The sequence below is a fragment of the Triticum urartu genome, chromosome 1A (genome assembly GCF_056163025.1).
Source record: "Triticum urartu cultivar PI428250 chromosome 1A, HENAU_Tu73, whole genome shotgun sequence".
Classification (NCBI taxonomy): Eukaryota; Viridiplantae; Streptophyta; class Magnoliopsida; order Poales; family Poaceae; genus Triticum; species Triticum urartu.
In genome coordinates, this window is record NC_141873.1 from 578,639,154 (window position 1) to 578,660,042 (window position 20,889).

The following is a 20,889-nucleotide window of genomic DNA, read 5'->3' on the forward strand; positions in this document are numbered from 1 at the left end:
AGGATGCATTTTCATGACAGAGATAATATTGAAAGGAGTATGATGGTGTCAGACATCACATATTACAATTTGGTAGCACTGATGGAGACAGAAGGGTATGGATTTAGAGATTATATGTATTATGTGAGGGACCCTGGGCTAGGGATTGAAGGAATGGAAGAAATAGATGATGATGATAAGTTAGAGGAAATTTTAGACCACATAGCAGAGCAGAATAACAAGATATTGAATGTGACAATAGTTAGGGCCAGTGCAGAGAAAGTTCACAATATAAATACCAGTGTTAATGTCATTGAGATGCAGACCCCAATAGAACAGATTGGAGAGCCCAAACTGTATCAGATTGATGATGGAGTGTTGTTCAATGCTGAAAATGTGCATGTAGAAGCTGAGAGTTGTGATGCAGGAGGAGAACAACAGCCAATGCCCTTGCAGTTTGACACACGGCAGAGCAGAATAAATGTGAGCCTACAACCTGCTTTAGGTGATGTAGTAGTGGAAGAGTACCATGTGACTGACAATTCAGAGGAGCAACTGTTAATAGAGCAAGAAATGGAGGAGAAAAGGAGAAATGAAATTGAAATGTTTAGGAAGAACAAGAAGGAAAGAGTGAAGAAGACTTGTTTGAACAGGAAAGTAGCAGTGATGGACAATGAGGAGGATAGTGATGATGATGATCTGGTAGAATATGGTGATATCTTAGCTAGGCTTGAGGAGATGAGAAGACAGAGGAATGACCCAGAACTTCATTTTGAAGGGGACACAGATGTTGAGGAAATGTGTGACTCAGAGGTGGATGATGAGCTGTATGTGCCACAAGGTGAAGAAGAGGATGTAGAGGAGGAAGAGGAGGAGGAATTGGAGGAAGAGGAACAAGAGGATGAGCTAGGGCAAGATGTACCAAACAAGAGAAGGGCCAAGAGACAAAGAAAAGGCCCAACAAGCAATTCACATGGGAGTATAGAACACATGTTTGAGGAGGACTGGATTCCATCATCTGATGAGGACAAGAAACCACAAGACCTTGGTGTGGAAGATGATGATGGTGCTGAGGCATTGGCATATGTGTTGCCCAATGGTAGAAAAAGCAGAGCAAAGAAGATGAAGAAGAGGTTATGGTTTGATGAGCACAGAGCTCATCCAGAGGAGCAATTTGTGAAGCATCTTTGCTTCTTAAATGTGTACCAGTTTAGAACTGCACTTCAAACCCTGCACATTGCTCAAAACAGGAACTTTGTCTACCATAGAAAATGCAGTGATAGGGTGATAGCACAGTGCATAGATAAGCAATGTCCCTTCTATATAGCAGCTTCTCAGATTGCAAATGAGAAGTCATTTACAATTTGGAAGGTGTATTAGTGCATACATGCCCTTCTATGTCAGAGAACACTAAAGTCACTGCTAAGTGGGTTTCAAAATTTTGTGAGGAGGCTATCAGAAATGACCCATGCACAACAATCACAAGTATTATTAATACTACAAAGAGCAAGTATGGTCTGGACATATCAACACACATGGCATACAGGGCGAAGAGGGCAGCAAAGTTTGTTGTGTTAGGAGACCAGAAAGCCCAGTACACCAGGATTAGGGATTATTTACAGGCTGTGTTGGATACAAATCCAAGTTCAAGATGCATTGTGACAACAAGATATCTCAAGGAGCATCCAAGCACTAACCCTAGGTTTCATGCAGTGTTCATATGCTTGAATGGATGCAAAGAAGGGTTTCTCAATGGCTGCAGACCATTCATAGGTAAGTCAATAGTATTTGTGCTAAGTGGTACTAATGTTTGATTTCATGTGCTAATAAATTGTGATTTCATTTATTTGTTGTAGGTCTGGATGGTTGTTTCATCAAGCTCACTACTGGTCAACAAATTCTAGCTGCAACTGGAAGAGATGGGAACAATAATATTTTTCCCGTTGCTTTTGGAATTGTTGATAAGGAGGACACTAACTCCTGGACCTGGTTTTTATACCAGTTGAGACAAGCATTAGGTGGAGAATCTGGGAAGTTTGGGAACTACACAATAATTTCAGATAGGCAGAAGGTAATCGGTTGTAATTACTTTCTTTATTTACTTTCTTGTATTTACTTTCTTGTATTTACTTTCTGGTATTTACTTATTGTACTATCACACACACAGGGCCTTTTAAAAACCATTACCATAGTGTTTCCCAATTGTCCCCAAAGGTTTTGTCTTAGACATATCTACCAGAACTTTCAAAATGCTGGGTTTAGAGGGCCTGAATTAAAGCAATACATGGATGCAGCTAGTTATTCATACAGTGAACATGGTTTTCAAACTGCGATGGCTGAATTAAAGAATGAGAGTGAGGCTGCTTGGGAATGGCTAAGCAAAATACCTAAACACACTTGGGCCAGACATGCAATGGATATGAACTGCAAAACAGACTTAGTTGTTAACAATCTAAGTGAGGTTTTCAACAAGTGGGTTCTAGATGTCAGGGCTAAACCAATTAGGACCATGGTGGATGGAATTAGGACAAAGTTAATGGTCAAGTTCAATGCAAATAGAACAAAGATTGAGACTATAAGATGGGAAATTTGTCCAACATATGCTGAGAAATTAGAGGAAGCAAAGAAGTTTGCAAGGAACTGTCATGCTTTGATGGCTGGGCCCAATCTTTACCAAGTCACTAGTGGGGAGAGAAGTTATGCTGTGAACCTACAACATATGACTTGTGGGTGCAAGAAGTGGGATATGACAGCAGTTCCTTGCAATCATGTTGTTTCTGCCATACACAAGGCTAAGCTTCAGCCAGAGGACTTTGTTCATGATTTCTTTAAAAAAAGATGTACCTGGCAGCTTACAGTCCCATTATATATCATGTACCTGGACCTGATATGTGGCCAAGGACAGACAGTATGGACATTGAGGCTCCAGTTTTCAAAGAACACAAGGGAAGGGCACAGACTAAGAGGAGAAAGGGCCAACATGAGAAGCCAGCTCCCAAAGACACCTCAAGAATGGCCTCAATTACCTGCTCTAATTGCAAAAAGGTTGGTCATAGATACACCAACTATAATGTTGCTTTGAATCCATCACTGGCAATGAGAAAGAACAGACATGAGGTAACCAATGTCCTAATATCGACTATTTGATGTTGCTTTGAATTCATCTTCCTGTTCTTACACTATTTGATCTTTTTGTAGCCAAGCAGCAACTCCTATGAACCTGATGCAGCCACACCAGCAAGGAGGGCCTCTTCTGCTGCTGGTGCTGCTGCTACTGCACCAGCACCAGCACAGAGGGCATCTTCTTCTTCTGCTATAGCACCTGGACCAGTAAAGAAGAGGGCCTCTTCTGCTTCTGCAATAACACTTGGACCAGCAAAGAAGAGGGCTTCTTCTGCTTCTGCAACAACACCTGGACCACCAAAGAAGAGGGCATCTTCTGCTTCTGCAACAGCACCTGGACCAGCAAAGAAGAGGGCCACTTCTGCTGCACCACCACAGAGGACATGTGCTGGTAGTTCATCATCTGCTGCAAAGGGTAAAACAGCAGTAACTAGATCTTCAGCTACTGCAAAGGGAGCAAGGGCATCTTTCTTGCCTCCAAGGCCAATTGGTGTTTCCCAAAGAATCAGGAAGCCCACCCAGAAAATTAGAGATTACTTGACTGCTTCAGGTGCTCCATGGGAATGATGCATTTTAGATGTGTGAAAACTCTTGTGATGATGGTCAATTTGGTTGTGTGTCAAAATACTGTCAGTTTGGTTGTGTCAAACTACTGTTAAGATGTTTGGTTGTGTCAAACTACTGTCAATTTGGTCAGTTTGGTTGTGATGATGGTCATGTAGTTGAGATGTTTGGTTCTGGTACTGTAATGATCAAGTGATGATCAACTAATGTAGTGCTACTCCAGTTATGATCCTTCTGTCAAACTATGGCATTCTAGTAGTCCTGTGATGATCAACTAATCTAGTGCCAATCACCAAGAAGCCATAAACCAATAACTTACCCTTGTGATGCTACTCTTGTGCCAAAAAAGCCTACTTGATGCCTCTACGTCGATAAAAAGCCAAAAAAGCCCTAGTTCATGCCTCCGGGTCGATAAAAAGCCAAAAAACCCTAATTGAGCCTACTTGATGCCTCCGAGTCGATAAAAAGCAAAAAAACCCTAAGTGAGCCTACTTGATGCCTTGAGGTCGATAAAAAGCCGAAATAACCTAATTGAGCCTACTTGATACCTCGGAGTCGATAAAACGCCAAAAACTCTAGTTGAGCCTACTAGATGCCTCGGGGTCGATAAAAAGCCAAAGAAACCTAGTTGAGCCTATTAGATGCCTCCGGGTCGATAAAAAGCCAAAAAACCCTAATTGAGCCTACTTGATGCCGCTGGGTCGATAAAAAGCAAAAAACCCTAAGTGAGCCTACTTGATGCCTCAGGGTCGATAAAAAGCCAAAAAAACCTAATTGAGCCTACTTGATGCATCGGCGTCGATACAACGCCAAAAACCCTAGTTGAGCCTACTAGATGCCTCGGGGTCGATAAAAAGCCAAAAAAACCTAATTGATCCTACTTGATGCCTCCTCATCGATAAAAAAACAAAAACCACTAATTGACCCAACTTGATGCTCACAATCATCAGTTCAGCATAAACACACTTCAGATCAAATTCAACAACTGTAAATAGCTTACTAAGCTAAAAAAAACACCAGTTGCACAGAAACATACTTAAGATCACAATCACCAATTTGCAAGCATCTTACTTAAGATCACATTCAGCACCTCCAAATACCACCACATTTAGCATTAGTTCAAATCCATACATAATCATAGTTGAAGATTACTACATTACATCACCATAGTTCAGAAGTACTCATAGTTCATAGAATTTAAACTACCATCATTACAGCAAATGCCAAACAACACTCTGCAAAAGGTCAGCAAATGCCAAATGATATTGCCCACTCTTCTCTCCCACAATCACCTGCTTATCCATTTATGATGGCCTTGACCCCCTGCAGCTTCACATTGCTCTCTTCAACTGTCTTCTTTAGCTCATCAATGTGGCTCTGCAAGTTCTTCCTCTCTTCAGCTAGCTTGAGCTTCATGTTCCTAATGACATTTGCTTGAGCAGCTGCTAGGTTCTTAACCATGTCATACTTCTCCTGAAGCTTGTTGGTTTCAACATATTTCCTTTCTACTTCTGCCCTCCTTTCCTGAGCATCCAAAATTCCATTCACATCTTCAACCAACTTCTCATAGCTCTCCTGCAGCTTCTTCTTCTCTTGTGTCAAGTCATGAACAGCAAATGAATGCAGAAGATTTTCCTCAGTCCTGTCTCTCTTACTTTGTTCATACATAAACCATAACTTGGATAATGCATTCTCAAGGGTGTTGGGCCAAGCTGGATCTATCCATTCAACTAATCCACAGTTTCTACCTTCCTGAACAAAATCAGAATTAACATAAACAAATACATTAGAGTGCTTTCAAGCAACACTATTTAATTACTATCCTCAAATTCAGAGCTTGAGGAAAGGACTACTTAAACATGTCCTCATGCTACTTAAACAATGTTGTCCTGCTATAAAGTAAACAAAATCAATCAAATGACCTAACATGTCAGACTAAACAAGTTGCATCATCTGTCCTGCTCCAGTAACCCATGCATATTCTGTCTTAAATTATTAATAGCATGCATCACTAAACAAAGTGACCTAACTTAACAATGTTGCCTCTGATCCACTTTGCTTCTGATCCACTTTCCTAACTTAAACAATTGCTTCTGATCCACTTTCCTAACTTAACAATACAACTAAACTTAACAACAAACTGCAATGCCTGCCTCCACAGTACAAATCCAGAGAAAACAAAGGCAGAGCACAAACAAAAGGCACATCCAGAGAAAATAAATCACAATATACCTTCTCAGCACAGCAAAGAAACCTCCTGCCAGTGTGGATTCCTTGGAAAGCAACACGCCTTTCTGCGGCCTTCCCATGTTCATTGCAGAGAACAAGCAACTCTGTTTCAAGTCCCTCGAAATCGGACTCTTCAGTGGTATTAGGGATCTGTAGTGCATAGGAATACCAGACATTTGATCCACATGTCAGCAAACAAGCTCATTCAAGAAATCCCCCAAAATCACAAACCCTAACCCTAAAAATCTGAACTTACCTTAATTCTGCCGTCGTCAGAACCTGAGCTGACGTACTCCACGGGGTGCTCGCTGCTATCGGACCCATCGCAACAGAACACCACGGCGACGCGACGGCGGGTGCGGCGAGCAAAGCAGAGGAGCAAGACAGAGGAGTGAGCGAGCGAGAGAGCAGCGAGACAAAGTGGGGAGTGGGGGCAGCACCGACCGGTCTTTTGACCGGTCCATCAAACAGAGTCATACGGCGCCGTCATCGAGACGGCCGACGGTGCCACGTACGCAAAAAAGGGCCCACCTGTTGTAAATAAACTTAACTGACCCCGATCCGCCGATCAGTGCTTTCTGCAAATTGTTTACGGTAGACTTGGTGTTTTTGCCAAGAAACTGTAACGTAGTGATTTCTGCAAACCTAGCCCTCAAACTGGTGGTTTTCTGCAATTTACTCGAACACAGGAGGGCATAGTTGGGCAATGCATGCACCCAGCTAGACAGATATATGAAGGCATGAGATGTTTGTTTCAAAAAAACAGGCATATGAAGCGAAAACCCAATTCATTTATGGCGGGGATAAACAGGCAACACAAAGAAATAATGAAAGGATACTCCCGAGCAGCATCTATCTCGTCAAACAGGTAGAACGGAGCTGGATCACATCGTTGGATAGCGAAGACCACCCAGCTATTCGCCACCATTGTCTCCTTCCCTCCAGACAACTGTTTCATGGACCGAGTATCTCCCTTGCCAGTGAAGGAAACCTGAAACATGACTAAGCATGAGTCTCCAAACAGACAGCCTTTAACAAATTTGAGGAAAAATCAAACAGGGTGTCATCACCATAGTGATTCAGGAAGAGCTTGATAACTGGGGAATAGTTCTTTTTTTTATGAATAGTATCAGTACATCATATGAATTTTTATGCTGGATTTAGAATAATGTATGCATGAATACATAACAGATCTCTGCAAAGAACACATGCCTTGACTTTCACACCAATATAGACTACTCTATCCTCCCTTCAGGATCTGGTTCGTGAGGTGGGTCGTCATCCATGTCACCATCACCAGCATCACCATCCTACAGAAATGGAGTGAGTTAGGAACTGAAGTGCAAGAAACAGAACCAAAGTTGGTGGAGGAAATAGAAACCTTTTTCTTCATCATAACCAAGTATCCACGGCCACCTTGCACTAATTCAGAGAACACTTCGTGGGAGTGCCTTGCAACTCCTTTAAATGTGCGTTCAATTGATTCATCCTTCCTTTGGACTAAAACTGATACCAACTCTCTAGTATGCAGCAATACCAATCAGCAGAGTTTGTGAGATTCTAGTATTAGGACAATCACAAGGGAACCAAGTTGTACTGATCAAAAAACTTGCCTCGTCACCAACATCAAGTTCAGCCCGTCTTCTCCGCTGTTCGGTGAAGTTCAGGAAGGACTAATTACTTCAAATGCTCAGTGCAGCCATAAAGCAGCTGCTGCTTGTTATTTCTCTTGTACCTTTATTATTGGCGAGAAAATAACTACAACATGGTTAACACTATAAAAAAGGTATTGTGCAGCTGAGTTAGCCAGTTTAGCAATGTAACAAATGGAAATATAGGTTTCAAAAGCATCAGCAGGCAATGAGTCCAAATTTCGGATTTTCTTCATACACTCATCTTGCTTGACAAGATACGTGCTCCTGCTGCTCATCAACTTTTCCAAGTCCCCCATCTTGCACAGTCTGCTCCAAAGTAGCTTCAAAAGCCTGTGTTTAGATGTACATGACACATAACAAGTCAACAGTAGCTATACAAGTTAAAGCCCAAGAAAACACTATAGCTGTATTAAGTACCTTCAGATCATCCCCTTGTTTTTCTGTTGCTCCATCTTTCTTGAATCGGCATTAACACCATCGACATTGGCTGCCCAAAAGATCATTTAAGGGGGTTAGGGGGCAACATTTGAGGATGGTGTCTCAATGGTGAAAGAGGTGGTACCTGATATGTCCTGCCTTATAGCGCTTTCACATATTACAACCCGATTCTGAAGCATGGTGTCGCCAACTTCATGTCTGTTGTTAAAGAAAGCCGGTGCACATGGTAATGCCTTATATTCCCATAGGTTCTGTGATGTTCTTCTACATTAAAATGTCATTCAACTCATATGGCCACCGTGTTAATTATCTGAAATGCGGCACCACTTCTCATGTATGTTAGTTTTTACTGGTGCATAAGATTTCAGGTAGATGATTGAGGAATTAAAAGCTGGATAACAGCACATACATAGACATATATCCACAGCTATATTTTACATGACAATAGTTTACACGCTGTACAGTGATGTTAGTAATATGGCACTTTGTTGCTGTTGTGAAGTTCTATTCTCACTGTGACAATCAAGTTGCATATCAAGTTGCATATGTATTACCATGCTGCAGGTCCTGTGGTACCTGATGTTCCTCTGGAAGAGACAGACATTTTGAGAAGCGGGGCTGCCAGGAACACCTTGAGCTGGCAGGCTCTCTTTTGCATTATCCATTTTTCCATCTCTCGTGTCTCAACAAAATAGGGTTGAATATTCTCTTTAACTCTCTCTATCTTTGAAGAAAGGCCACGCTTGATATTTCTTGTTTAGGCGCTGATGCATAATGATGAGTTATGCTTATTGGCTCATTGCTTTGCTGTAATTTAAGATGCTGATTAGTCTGGATTCTGGAATATTGAAGAAATACTCAGCATCAGGTGTTGATTAGTTGGGAATATTAAAGATGCCTCTTTTGTTTGTTAAGTTGGTAACATCATTTTTGTTATGTCTTACATTAATGCCTGCAGGTGTTACTAAAAACACCAACAGAAAGAATGGGGAGAATTACAAAGGCTTCAGAAGGATTTGTTTATCTTGTAAGTGTCCATAACTCGGAATCAATTTTGCTCTCTTAAAATCTGTTCTCATATAGCATATTCTCCTTATTGCTGATCAGAAAGATCTCATAATGGCCAACATGGTGTGTATTTTAAAACTTAAGAAGAGTAGAGTGGTTTATCATCTTAAATTGTGTTGAGGGAATTTATCATCTGAAGTTGACTTCATAAACTTAAGAAAGGGACATGCTTCTTCCCATAAAAAGGGTGCAATTTAAAACTTAAGAAGAGTGCAGTGGTTTATCATCTAATTTTTGTTGAGAGAATTTATCATCTGGAGTTGACTTCATAAACTTGAGGACACATGCTTCTGTCCTGTCATGTTTTTTCTCTTCAACAGAGGCTGTCTTGACATGCTTTTGTGCTGACATGCATCCTGGTGCTAGCTGTGCTAACTGCTAAACTGAAAATTATAATGAAATGTACACTACTGTTTAAAAAGACTGAGACGCCTTGGTTATGTTCTGGCGCTTCTCCATTTGGCCTTATGAATCTGTTGAGGTTTGCCAAGTCTTTCTTTATTGTTACTCAGTGAACTAGAGTTTTGGTCTGCTATAAATGATGCAAAGATAACATCCCTTTGTCCCAATCCCATGTCAATGATTTCCTTATTTTTTTTAAATAAAATAAACAGCATTCCTCAGTGTTTATCATTGTACAGGTGGTTTCAACATGGCAGTGCTAGTACATATAGTGTGAATAAATGGAGGAATGACCCGGTTTAATATGCCTGTCGTTCTTTATTTTGCTATAAACTTTCGAACAGTCAGCTGTATGAGAGAGACCCAGGCGCTAAATTTCAATAAAAGCTAGAAATACTTCCTAGGTTGAGCAAGAACTGTCATGTCGAAGTCAACTTCCTGGATGATATATCTTTCTGGTTTGATATAGCAATCCCTTTTTGCTTTTTTTACTATATAAATGGATGCTAATTACTGTTTCAGTTAAATACCCAGGAAGATCTGTCATCCAGTTTGCGAAGTTAGCTGGGCAGTAGTACAATCTTATAAGATCGAACAACCAATCAAAATAAAAATGAATTTGCTGGTCGACCTGAACGTCACATATAGACATGAACTCCATTCTCAAAGGAAACCAAACATCTACTTTTTCACTAAAGTTCGCGTTCAAATTTATTTTTGTAGTTTATGTCATGAAAAACAAAGCATATATTTTCATTTGCATTCCTATTCATGCTGTGATCGCTATTCAATGACAAGCATACCTTCACGAAAGTTTCCAGTAGCTATATTAAAGTTTACAAGCCATTGGTATAGCAGTCTATTCAGGATTTCATCACAGAACTATAATGGCCTTGGAAAGTTTACTCAGAACAAGGACACTATGGGGTGCTAGGAGTGATAATGATGAACGCTGACCCTGTGTGGCATTACATATCCAATCTTCACTAGTGGGCAGCCCCAGTGCATGTAGCTCCCGCTTGCGCAGGGTCTGGGGAAGGGTCCGACCACTTTGGGTCTATTGTACGCAGCCTTTCCCTAAATTTCTGCAAGAGGCTGTTTCCAGGACTTGAACCCGTGACCTCATGGTCACAAGGCAGCAGCTTTACCACTGCGCCAAGGCTCCCCTTCCAATCTTCACTAGTGGTGTCAACCAATACCAATACATGCTAGTCTGAGAACACAATTATATTTTATTTTCCATTTAGAGGAAGAGAATAGCACAACTGATTCACTGACACCACTAGTGAAGATTGTGGTAAATAACTGGATGGAAAGAGCACCTATCCAATCAACACCCAAAACCATCGATATTTGGACCATACCCGACATCTGATTCTCATGAAGTCACCGGAGCCACGCCAACTTGGCAAATGTGAAGCTGCTCCAAAATTCACTGAGGAACGGGCGGCTTCTCCACAAAACAGGGAATGTAGGGGTGAAATCTTTGCGCCCAGCGGTCTCCAAGAGAGCAGACAATATCCAGTTTACCGGTATCCATATTGTAGGACATAAGCAATGCTTCCTGCCCCGCATCTTCAAGGAATATCAGATTGCAGTCTGGATGGATCGCAACCGCCTGGTAGAATTCGTTGGGTGCACGGCAAGGGCTTCCTAGCAGTTCAAGAATGCTGGCAGTACACTTCAGGGTCCACAGTCCGCTAGCATGATCCTCGAGAACCCACACCAAGAGCCGGCATCTACCTTCATTTTCTACATGCCCGGTGTATAGGCGTCCCTGCGACAGCCCAAAGAAACCGTTATTGCTGGTGTCCGGCATACGGATCCTCCTCCAGGTTTCCCCCTCTGTGTCAAAAGTGACCATGGAGCGTATCACTACCTCCCAGTCCACCACCTTGACCACAGGATGGCAAACAGCCAGATGCAGAGATCCATTGAAGTAGACGCATCCCGATTCCTCGGCAATCATGAGGTTCTCGGAGCTCCACGCGCTCCCAACGGAGGTCCACTGCCCGGTGTCTGAAGAGTAGACCTCCACCCTCTGAACCCCAGCGAAACTTTGCACGAACACAAACACCTTGAAGCGGCAGGGAATAGCCGGGTCAAAGCACAGGCGGGCGGTGTTGAGGCGCGTCATCATCTCATTCTGGGGCACCGGCAGCGCGGCCCAGATCTCCTTGGTGGCAGGGTTGCACACGACAAAATCCGCCTCGTCGCTCATGTCAAACTTCCAGCAGTAGCAGATGAGAATGCCGCTGCAGCAGTGAATGGGCGTGACGTGGCGGTAGCCCCGCACGAAGCTGAGGGAGGGGTCGTCGACCATCGGCCGGCCCCACCCGGACAGGTTGAGGAAGCTGACGCCGTAATGGCGCCGGCCGCCGCCGACGTCCACTTGGGAGTAGCAGAAGAAGCCGGTGAGCGTCTGCGGCGACCTCCTGCGGACGGCCGGGTCGGCGCAGAGCGCCAGCCACGCCGTGGACACGCATTTGAAGCGGCAGAGCGACCGGTACGGCACCCGCGACAGGATCTCCCGGTGGATCTCAGGCAGGAGGTCGTCCCAGAGGCTCCCCGCTGCCGGCGGATTCTCCTCCTCCTCCTCCTTCTTCCTCTTCTCCATCCCAAGGGGGTGCTGCGAATGGCAGAGGCGCTTAGGGTTTTGATGAGATGCGCTTCCTCGAACCGAAGGTGAGGAGAAGGAGAGGGGAGGAGGGCGACAAACCTCACACCTCAAAGCGCGATGTGGATGGCGGCGACGCACGGGACGACGGCGACGGCGACGGCGGCGGAGATGGCGGAGGCGAGCTGCCGAAACCACCGGAAGGCGGACTCTGCTCTCACTGAAAAAAAAGAAGGCACTCTGCTCCGTGTCTCCCCACCTCGGCCCAAGGATAAAACACAATTGCGGCGGCCTCTCGGCCCAAAATGTGCCCTAGATATAGATAGAGCACATGATTTTCTAAGCACCAAAAAAATTGTTTTTCTAGGCACTTAATTAGTTACTTGAGCCAAAATGCAGGACCCATGCTTTCATCAGTAATAAAAGAAAAAGAAAGTGGTGGCCTCACAAAGATTATGCTACAATTGAACATCATGTTACAAAGATTTTGCACTAAACTTTGTTGCAAATATTGTTGCCTCAAAGCGCAACGGGGATGGCGACGACGGACGGGGCGGCGGCGCGGCGCGTATGGAGGCGAGCTGTCGAAACAGGAGGGGGAACTTCGCTCTCAGCCTCACACTGAGAGAACGCAATCTGCTCCGTGTCTCCTGCACCTCGGCCCAAGGACCAAACCACAAAATTGCAGCGACCTGTGGGCCCAAATTGTGCTTTAGAGCACATTCCCTTTTTCTAGGCTCTGAAAAAATGTTTTTCCTATTTTTCTAGGCTCTTAATTACAGCACAGTTTGCAGGGATTCTACTGGGAAATATCTAGCCTCTTCGGCGATAAAATGTCAAGGTGTGACTGACCCAACATCATTGGAGGCTTGGGCTTGTCGAGAAGCGCTCACACTTGCTCTTTGACTTATCACCTGAAGACAGGGGCGTAGCCAGGCCCCAGGCTACCTGGGCCGTGGCCTGGGGCGTGGTGGTGAAAACGTTCGTTGACTGTAGCTACAGTCGCTCACTGTAGCTAAAGTAAACACTGTAGCAACGAAGGTGGCCCTGGGCGTGTAGATATTCTGGCTACGGCACTGCCTGAAGACATACAGATAGCTTCAGACTGTAAAGGTGTGATTAAAGATATCCACGGAAATATAGATGGCCTACACTCTAACATTATTAAGGAGATCAATCTTACATCTCAGCAGTTCTCTCGCTGTTCCTTCGTCTTCAAAGGAAGAGAAACTAATCTTGAGGCACATAGCCTCGCTAAACATACTCTAGACCTTTCTTTAGGACGCCATGTGTGGCTCCTTAATCTGCCGGATCTACATTGTATTCCTATGAACTTTTATAATCAATAAAGTCAGAGTGTGTTTAGACTCAATAATAAATAAAAATTACTCCGGAAAAAAATACAGACCACATAATTTCAGCAAAAAAAGAATGGTTCCATCATGCCATCACGAAGTACTCCCTCCGTCCGAAAATACTTGTCATCAAAATGGATGAAAAAAGATATATCTAGAACTAAAATACATCTAAATACATCCCTTTTTATCCATTTTGATGACAAGTATTTCCGGACGGAGGGAGTATATGCTACACCCTTTGTTCCTAAATGTAAGAGGTTCAATCTTACATCTAGGATTTAGGAAAGAGGTGGTACAATTAAACGTTATGGATTTTGCGTTCATATATCTTGGTTTGCAGTGTTGTTCTCGATCCTACACATCATGTAGCAGCAAAGCGGGAATTATGTTGGTCATGCTCACACATACTGACGAAACTGAAACTGAAATGGTCGTCTTGCACACACATTTCTAGCATATTCCTACCAAAATACTTATACCCTAGACTAGACATGTTGCATCAACTTCAGTTCCAACTAGATACAAATATAGCCCACCGAACTACACACATAACTCTTATGTATCAGGTTATTCGCATGTTCCAGACGTGCCCCTCTCATCGTCGTAGCTAATGAAACAAGAGAAATTATGGACCAAATTTTGCAGCAGTGCGATACAAATAGACAAATTGAAAAAAAAACACATCTCCAATCACGCACATGATCCTTGAGCATACTCAAAACAAGTCTTACCAATGCAAATGCTAACTAAATATACACAACTACTACATTTAACAGTGGCCTACGATGTCAGGAGTAGACGAACGGCAACACACGCCGCCCACGTATCTTTCCTTTCCTGTGTAAACATCTTGCTGCAAGAAACAAACAAATATGGCGATGTCAGTAGGCAACTGCATATGATGATGGGCTGCCATTGCCAAGATAACTCTAAATGTAAAGAGGAACAACACGCATGGTCTGGGCAGAGCCTCAGTCGAGCCTCAGCTGGCGTTGTGCGTCTGGTCATGCTCGATCAAGTCCATGGCCTGCTCCTTGGACGCCACGTTGTTGTAGCTCACCCTGTTCTTGCGCGATCTTTTTTTTTTTTGAAAGAAAGGGGGTCGCCCCCCCCCCCCCCCCCCCTGCCCCATTTTATTGAAGCAGAGCACGACACAGTTCACAGATTACAAGTTCAAGAACGACGATCATACAGAGCATCAAGCTCAAAAGAAAACGACTACAGCCAGAGACTAAAACCATGTCCAGGACGCAAACTATCAGTCCAAACTGAGATAACCAGAGGGAAACCAACATAAAACAGGACAGTGAGAGAAGATCAGCTGCAAACGCCCCTCTCCAGTGCTCCTGATTGTTCAGTTGGTCTCCCCAAGCCTCATCTCCAGGCGATCCGGAGGAGTTCCCCACGCCGTTTGTCCAGCAGCAGGATGCATCGTTGTAGTAGGACTGCTTGCCCATCGTCGCAGAGAACCTTCCATTGGTGCAAATAACAGCTTAGTTTTGCAAGAATGCAATTCACATTTCTCCACTTGCGCCCCTGAAAACAAAATTCATTCCTTAGTCTCCACAAGCTCCATAAGGTAGCAGATGTTACTAGATTCAGAACAGTTTTATCTTTATGCATATGCCAAAAGGCCACAACTTTGTCAAAACAGGATATGTTATCTATATTGAAAATTTCTGCAACAAAGTTCCAAATTTGCTGGGCCACCACACAATCAAACATCAGATGTTGACAGTTTCAGGTTCAGAACAAAACAGGCAGGAAGGATCATCCACTTATCTTCTCTTCGCAAGATTGTCTCTAGTCAGTATTTTGTTGTGAATACATAGCCATAAGAAGATATGAATGTTTTGTGGACAAAGGATTTTCCACATTTTTGTACTAACATTAGGAACCATCCCACCAAAATTAATCTGCTTGTAAAAAGACTTAACTGAAAAGGACCCATTAGTTTCTAATCCCCATATGGGGATGTCCAGTTCATCTGATAGAGGGTATTGCTTGATCAAGCAGACAAGTTGATCCCACAGAATCATCCCAGTCCTGTCAACACACCTCCTAAAAGTTAATTTCAAGTCATTACCATCCCACACTTGGGCTACAGTGCTATCCATCTGATTGCAGATACAGAACAAGTCCCAAAACTGCACTTTAAGGGAACAATCTCCCACCCACACATCATGCCAAAAACTAATGAGTTTACCATCACCCAATTTCCATCTATAAAAAGTTTTCGCAGCAGCTAATGCCCAAGTGATACTCTTCCAAAAGGTAGGTCCCCCTTCACCTTTAGCCCAGAGGAGATTCGGAGAATTAACTCTATATTTGTAAAGAAGAAGTTTAGACCAATCAGAGTCAGGGTTGGTAAAAAATCTTTTACCCCAAGAAGCTAACAGAGCCATATTATACTCTTTGATATTGGGAACCCCTAAACCTCCAAATTCCTTTCTTCTAGTAATCAAGCCCAGTTAGCCAAGTGGTATTTGTGCTGATCACCCACATTCCCCCAAAAGAAGTGAGCCATTTGTGAGTTAATGGCATCAATTGCCCATTTAGGGAATTTGATCACAGACATCAGGTAAGCAGGAATGCTAATAATGCAAGCACAAAAGCAGGATAATTTTTCCTTTATAGGTAAGGTATCTTCCCAACCAGCCAGAGATCCCTTTGATGATCCTATCAATGATAGGTTGGAGATCCTCTTTTTCAATTTATCATAGTGCAGAGGCACCCCCAAATACTTAATAGGAAAAGAACCTTTTTTACAGCAGAAGATTTGAGCAAATTCATTAGCAACTGTGTCATCTATTTTTATAGTCATAAGATCACTTTTGTGGAAGTTAATTTTCATACCAGATAAGTTTTCAAAGCATGACAAAAGCCACTTAAAATTTCTAGCTTTCTGAGTAGATTTTTCCAGGAAGAGTATGGTGTCATCTGCATATTGCAGACTAACCACACCTCCTGGGATCACATGGGGCAGAAGCCCAAAAATTAGATTTTGAGAAGTAGCCTTCTTAAGCATCTTTGTAAAAACATCAGCAACAAGGTTAAACAGCAAAGGGGAGTGTGGATCCCCCTGTTTGTGCCCTTTCCCACCTACAAAGTAGGGGCCAGTAGTGTCATTAATCCTCACACTGAACGTGCTATTGACAAGCGTGCTCTTAATCCAAGCAATCCACTTGGGGCCGAACCCTCTCGAATGAAGCATATCAAACAAGATGTCAGGACCCCGATCCTAAGTCACACCGATCTAGCATGTAACACATCATATCACTTTGCGGCCTCACGCACGGTATTCCCACGGGTGCCACCTTACCTGGCCCGGGACCGTTTGCGCCTTTTGGCTCACGTATATGATAGTGTCGCTAGCATCCATATGACAAAGAACCCGGGCCGACATGGCTAGTCGTGAACCCAAAGCGGCACTAACCCATGGGGACAGGCATACATGAATCAACCTCGAGCATGTCGGTCAACAGCGTGTGAATCCGGGCTGTAGCACTGGGCTAACAGGACTCCGGTGAACCGGGCTGTAGCAGGCTAGGCAGGACTCCGGATGTCACCGGGTGACATTTCCCCGAAGGGACAGACACAGGAACAAAGTGAAACACATGCCGGCCAGTCAAGTGTCCTGAGCAGTAGTGCTGGGCTAGCAGGACTCCGGTGAACCGGGCTGTAGCGGACTACTATGGCTCAAGGAAGCACTAGACTACATTTCCCCATAAGAGAGGCTGCCGAGGATAAACAACTAGATTGTCGGATCCCACACATACCAAGCATTTCAATCATACACACAATATGCTCGATATGTGTAAATACAACATGGCATCACAACAAGACTCTACGACTCAAGTATTTATTCAATAGGCTCCGAGGAGCGAGATATTACAAACATGGGTCTCATGACCCAACATTCAGAGCATACAAGTCAAAAACATGCAGAAGCTTATCATGTCTGAGTACAGACATCTATAAATGAAAAAGGCTGAGAAGCCTGACTATCTACAAGACCTTGCCGAGGGCACAAGATCGTAGCTGAGGTAACAAGCTAAACGTCGAAATCCACGCGGAACTACTAGCGAGACTGACGTCTCTCTACAAAAACATAAAATAGGCAAACGTGAGTACAAATGTACCCAGCAAGACTTACATCAGAACTAGCTACATATGCATCGGTATCAACAAATGGGGTGGTGGAGTTTAACTGCAGCAAGCCAGCTTTGACTCGGTGGCTATCCTGAACTACGACTGCAAGTAACTCTTTTGAGGTGGCGCACACGAGTCCACATATTCACCATACCAATACACCACTATGGATCCGCTCCCGTCTCCCTACGAGAACGCCATCCATAGCACTCACGCTTATCTTGCGCATTTTAGAGTATCCACTTTCACTTGTCTATGAACTGATATAGGCAACCCAGAAGTCCTTTACCGCGGACACGGCTATTCGAATAGATGATGTTAACCCTGCAGGGGTGTACTTCTTCACACACGCTCTCGCCACTTACCATCATGTACACATCGTGTATCTCGGCAACCTTCAAGCGGAAGCCTGGCGAGGGAGTCGGCCACGACCTGACTAACCACACAAGTCTCTAGTCCAGGTTTATCGCCTATTCGGGTTCCATCCGCAAAGAGATCCGGCCGGGGTGTCGCTCACGGCCCCAAACGATGTGTGCAGGGTTCCCAAGCCCACCTCGACGGGTGGATCTATGCTTGGTACACCGTGCCACGGTGCCTAGTCTGTCCCAAGCCCACCTGTACCGGGTACCACTTGGTAGACTACTAACACTACCTACAAACACCAGAAACTAGTTGCAACTCCTGGACAGAGATCAAGTTGATTAATAAGTCGAGAGAGCTTGGAGCGCCCGGAGCCCAATGTGTGGTAGTAACTGTTTATGGATCACAAACACAGAACTCAGTTCCTGAGGACGGCTGCAATGAGACAACCCACCATGTACTCCTACATGGCCTCTCACCGCTACCTTTACCAAATCGTATTCACACACTTAGCTCACACACAGTAGGACATGTTCACACACCTCCGATTCATCTCCGATGAACCAGACCTGACTCAACTCTAAGCAGTAGCAGGCATGACAAACAAGCATGAATGAGTAGGCACATCAGGGCTCAAACAACTCCTACTCATGCTAGTGGGTTTCATCTATTTACTGTGGCAATGACAGGTCATGCAGAGGAAAAGGGGTTCGGCTACCGCAGCATGTAACAGTTGAATCGATGTTGTCCTAATGCAGTAAAAGAGAGCAGGAGCGAGAGAGTGGGATTGTATCGGAATGAACAAGGGGGTTTGCTTGCCTGGCACTTCTGAAGATAATATAACTCTTCATCGGTGTCATCAAACTCATCGTCGGAACCACGTCTATCGAGAGGGGGAAATTACCGGCAAACAAGAGGGAACATAATCAATGCAATGCAACAATATGATGTATGCGATGACATGGCAATATGAATGTGTTTAGGGCTAATGCAAGCTAGAACAGATTGGAATGAGTCCATTTGAACCAAAGATTCAAATGCAAACCCATTTCATGAAGTCATATTAGTGCATTAACTTGATTCACCTAAACAGCAAGGTTAAAGTGTTCTAGCATGCATGAAACCAGTACAGATGGATAGATTGAATTTTTCTGATAATTTTTCATATATAACTTGTTTGATTTGGAGTTACGGTTGAATTTCTATGAATTTTAGAAGTTTACACTATTTTCTGGAATTTCCCATATAAGAATAAATCCAGAAAAGGGTTTACTGCGTCAGCCTGGCGTCAGTGTGACGTCAGCAAGTCAACGGGGGATGGTCCGGGTCAAACCTGACCAGTGGGGTCCACTGGTCAGTGACCCAGTGCAGCCTAGGGTCAATGACAGGTGGGTCCGGTCAACAGACACGTCAGCACAGTCAACTTTGACTTGTGGGGCCACTGTGATTAGTTAAAACTAATCATAAACTAAACTACAGTTAATTAAGGCGTGGGGCCCAGTAGTCAGTGAGAGAGGGGCTTAGTTAGCTCCGTCATTAGCAGCTAACGACGTTGCCACGTCGGCCCGCCGGCGTTCAGCCGCCGGCGACCATTTGCCGCGGCGGACGTGCGTCGGGAAAACGCTAGGGGCCGCGATTTGGCGCGCAGGGAGCATCTACAGGGAGCTGGCGGAGGGGCGCATCCAGTGGTGGTGGCGAGTGGAGCTGGGGTGGCCTGCTGGGGCACCGGCGACGAGCTGTGCGGCGGTCGTGGTTCGGGCGTGCTCGGGAATGCGGTTACGGCATGCGTTTGAGCAGGGGACAAGGGGGGAAGAAGGAGCAGGGCTCACAGCGGTGCGACGAGCTGCTTAGCGGGCTCGGGGAAGACCTGACGGCGATGAATCGACGGCGGCGGCCCTCGGTGGCCGAGAAGGGGAACGGCAGAGCTGGCGGCGTCCGGGGCTTCCGGCGCCTTACATCTTGGTGAGGAGGAAGAGGGGGATGAGGCGGAGCTCTCGAGCACGTTGGATGGGCGAGGAAGGGCCGGTGGCCGTGGCAACAGCAAACGGCGGCGACGGCGCGTTCGGGTGGCTATGCGCGAGAGAAACAGAGGAGGGGAGAAGCACGAGAGAGAGTGAGGGAGCGGTCGAGGCTGCGTGGCGTCGCGAGGGAGGTCCAGGGCGACGAGGGGAAGCGGCAAGCAGGAGGTGGCCGGGGCGCGTGGCGGCCACACGCCCATCGTCCTTCTGTCGCGAGGAAGACGACAGGGGGGAGAGGCCAGTGGGCTGGGCTGGCCAGCTGGGCCAGCCAGGTGGGCTGCAGGTGAGCCAGGTAAGGCCCAGGTGAGCCTCTGTTCTTTTCCTAATTTTATTTCTCTTTTCTATTTTCTGTAATTGCGTTTGGCTTTATTAAAAATACTTAGGCACACTCAAAATTCACCAAACTGCTCATGGCCACTGTTTGGAAAATATCCAACATGGAACATTTTAGTTTAGGATTATTTGGACATTTTAAATATTTAATAGAATTTAAGTGCCCAAATTCAAATAGGGTATGATTTAATTCAGAGCCCAAATATGACATGGAAAAATGTGCATCACCTCTGGCTACTATTTACAGTATTTTCCATAAATGATGAACATTTTTGAAAGCCATTTGGACTTACTGGAAATATTTTAGGTGAACCTAGTGAATTCCTTTAATGCTAGGGTTTAGGCATTCCCCATTTCAACTTTAATTGAAAAATTAACATGATGCACACAAGAAGGGCTAGCCTAGTGCATACTAGAACTAGGGATGTGACACAAGAATTCCCAGCTAACCCTATCATACGCCTTCTCGTAATCCAACTTGAGGACCAGACCTTGAGAGCCTGATTTTTTAATCTCATGGATCACTTCATGGGCCATAACCACGCTCTCTAAGATATACCTTCCTTTAATGAAAGCAGTTTGGTTAGATGAGA

General features: G+C 44.6%; 3 protein-coding genes across 9 annotated transcripts; 1 reads left to right on the plus strand and 2 right to left on the minus strand.

Moving 5' to 3' along the window:
• Positions 1–540: 540 nt before the first annotated feature.
• LOC147992994 (uncharacterized) lies at positions 541–1,359 on the plus strand. The gene has a single exon (XM_087539191.1). It carries the CDS (start codon positions 553–555, stop codon positions 1,357–1,359), a length of 807 nt encoding a protein of 268 aa, XP_087395317.1. The 5' UTR covers positions 541–552.
• A 3,359-nt stretch (positions 1,360–4,718) lies between these two features.
• Positions 4,719–6,352, minus strand: LOC147992995 (uncharacterized; the record flags this gene model as incomplete). Its single annotated transcript, XM_087539192.1, has 3 exons — positions 4,719–5,418; positions 5,899–6,045; positions 6,152–6,352. Coding segments are annotated over 3 exons (804 nt in total), but the record flags the coding sequence as incomplete, so codon positions are not given.
• Positions 6,348–12,351, minus strand: LOC125531710 (F-box protein At5g07610-like). 7 transcript variants are annotated; one of them, XM_087532988.1, is made up of 9 exons: positions 12,178–12,351; positions 11,338–12,087; positions 10,823–11,235; positions 8,113–8,795; positions 7,968–8,037; positions 7,509–7,880; positions 7,277–7,415; positions 7,108–7,205; positions 6,348–6,886 (listed from the first exon to the last, which is right to left on the minus strand). In XM_087532988.1, exons 2-3 carry the CDS (start codon positions 12,073–12,075, stop codon positions 10,891–10,893), a joined length of 1,083 nt encoding a protein of 360 aa, XP_087389114.1. In that variant the 5' UTR covers positions 12,076–12,087; positions 12,178–12,351; the 3' UTR covers positions 6,348–6,886; positions 7,108–7,205; positions 7,277–7,415; positions 7,509–7,880; positions 7,968–8,037; positions 8,113–8,795; positions 10,823–10,890. The 7 variants fall into 7 exon arrangements, with proteins under 7 accessions (XP_087389114.1, XP_087389101.1, XP_087389107.1 ...); XM_087532975.1 differs by having other exon boundaries at positions 8,113–8,298; positions 8,565–8,795; positions 10,823–12,087; XM_087532981.1 differs by having other exon boundaries at positions 7,509–7,630; positions 7,786–7,880; positions 10,823–12,087.
• Positions 12,352–20,889: the final 8,538 nt, after the last annotated feature.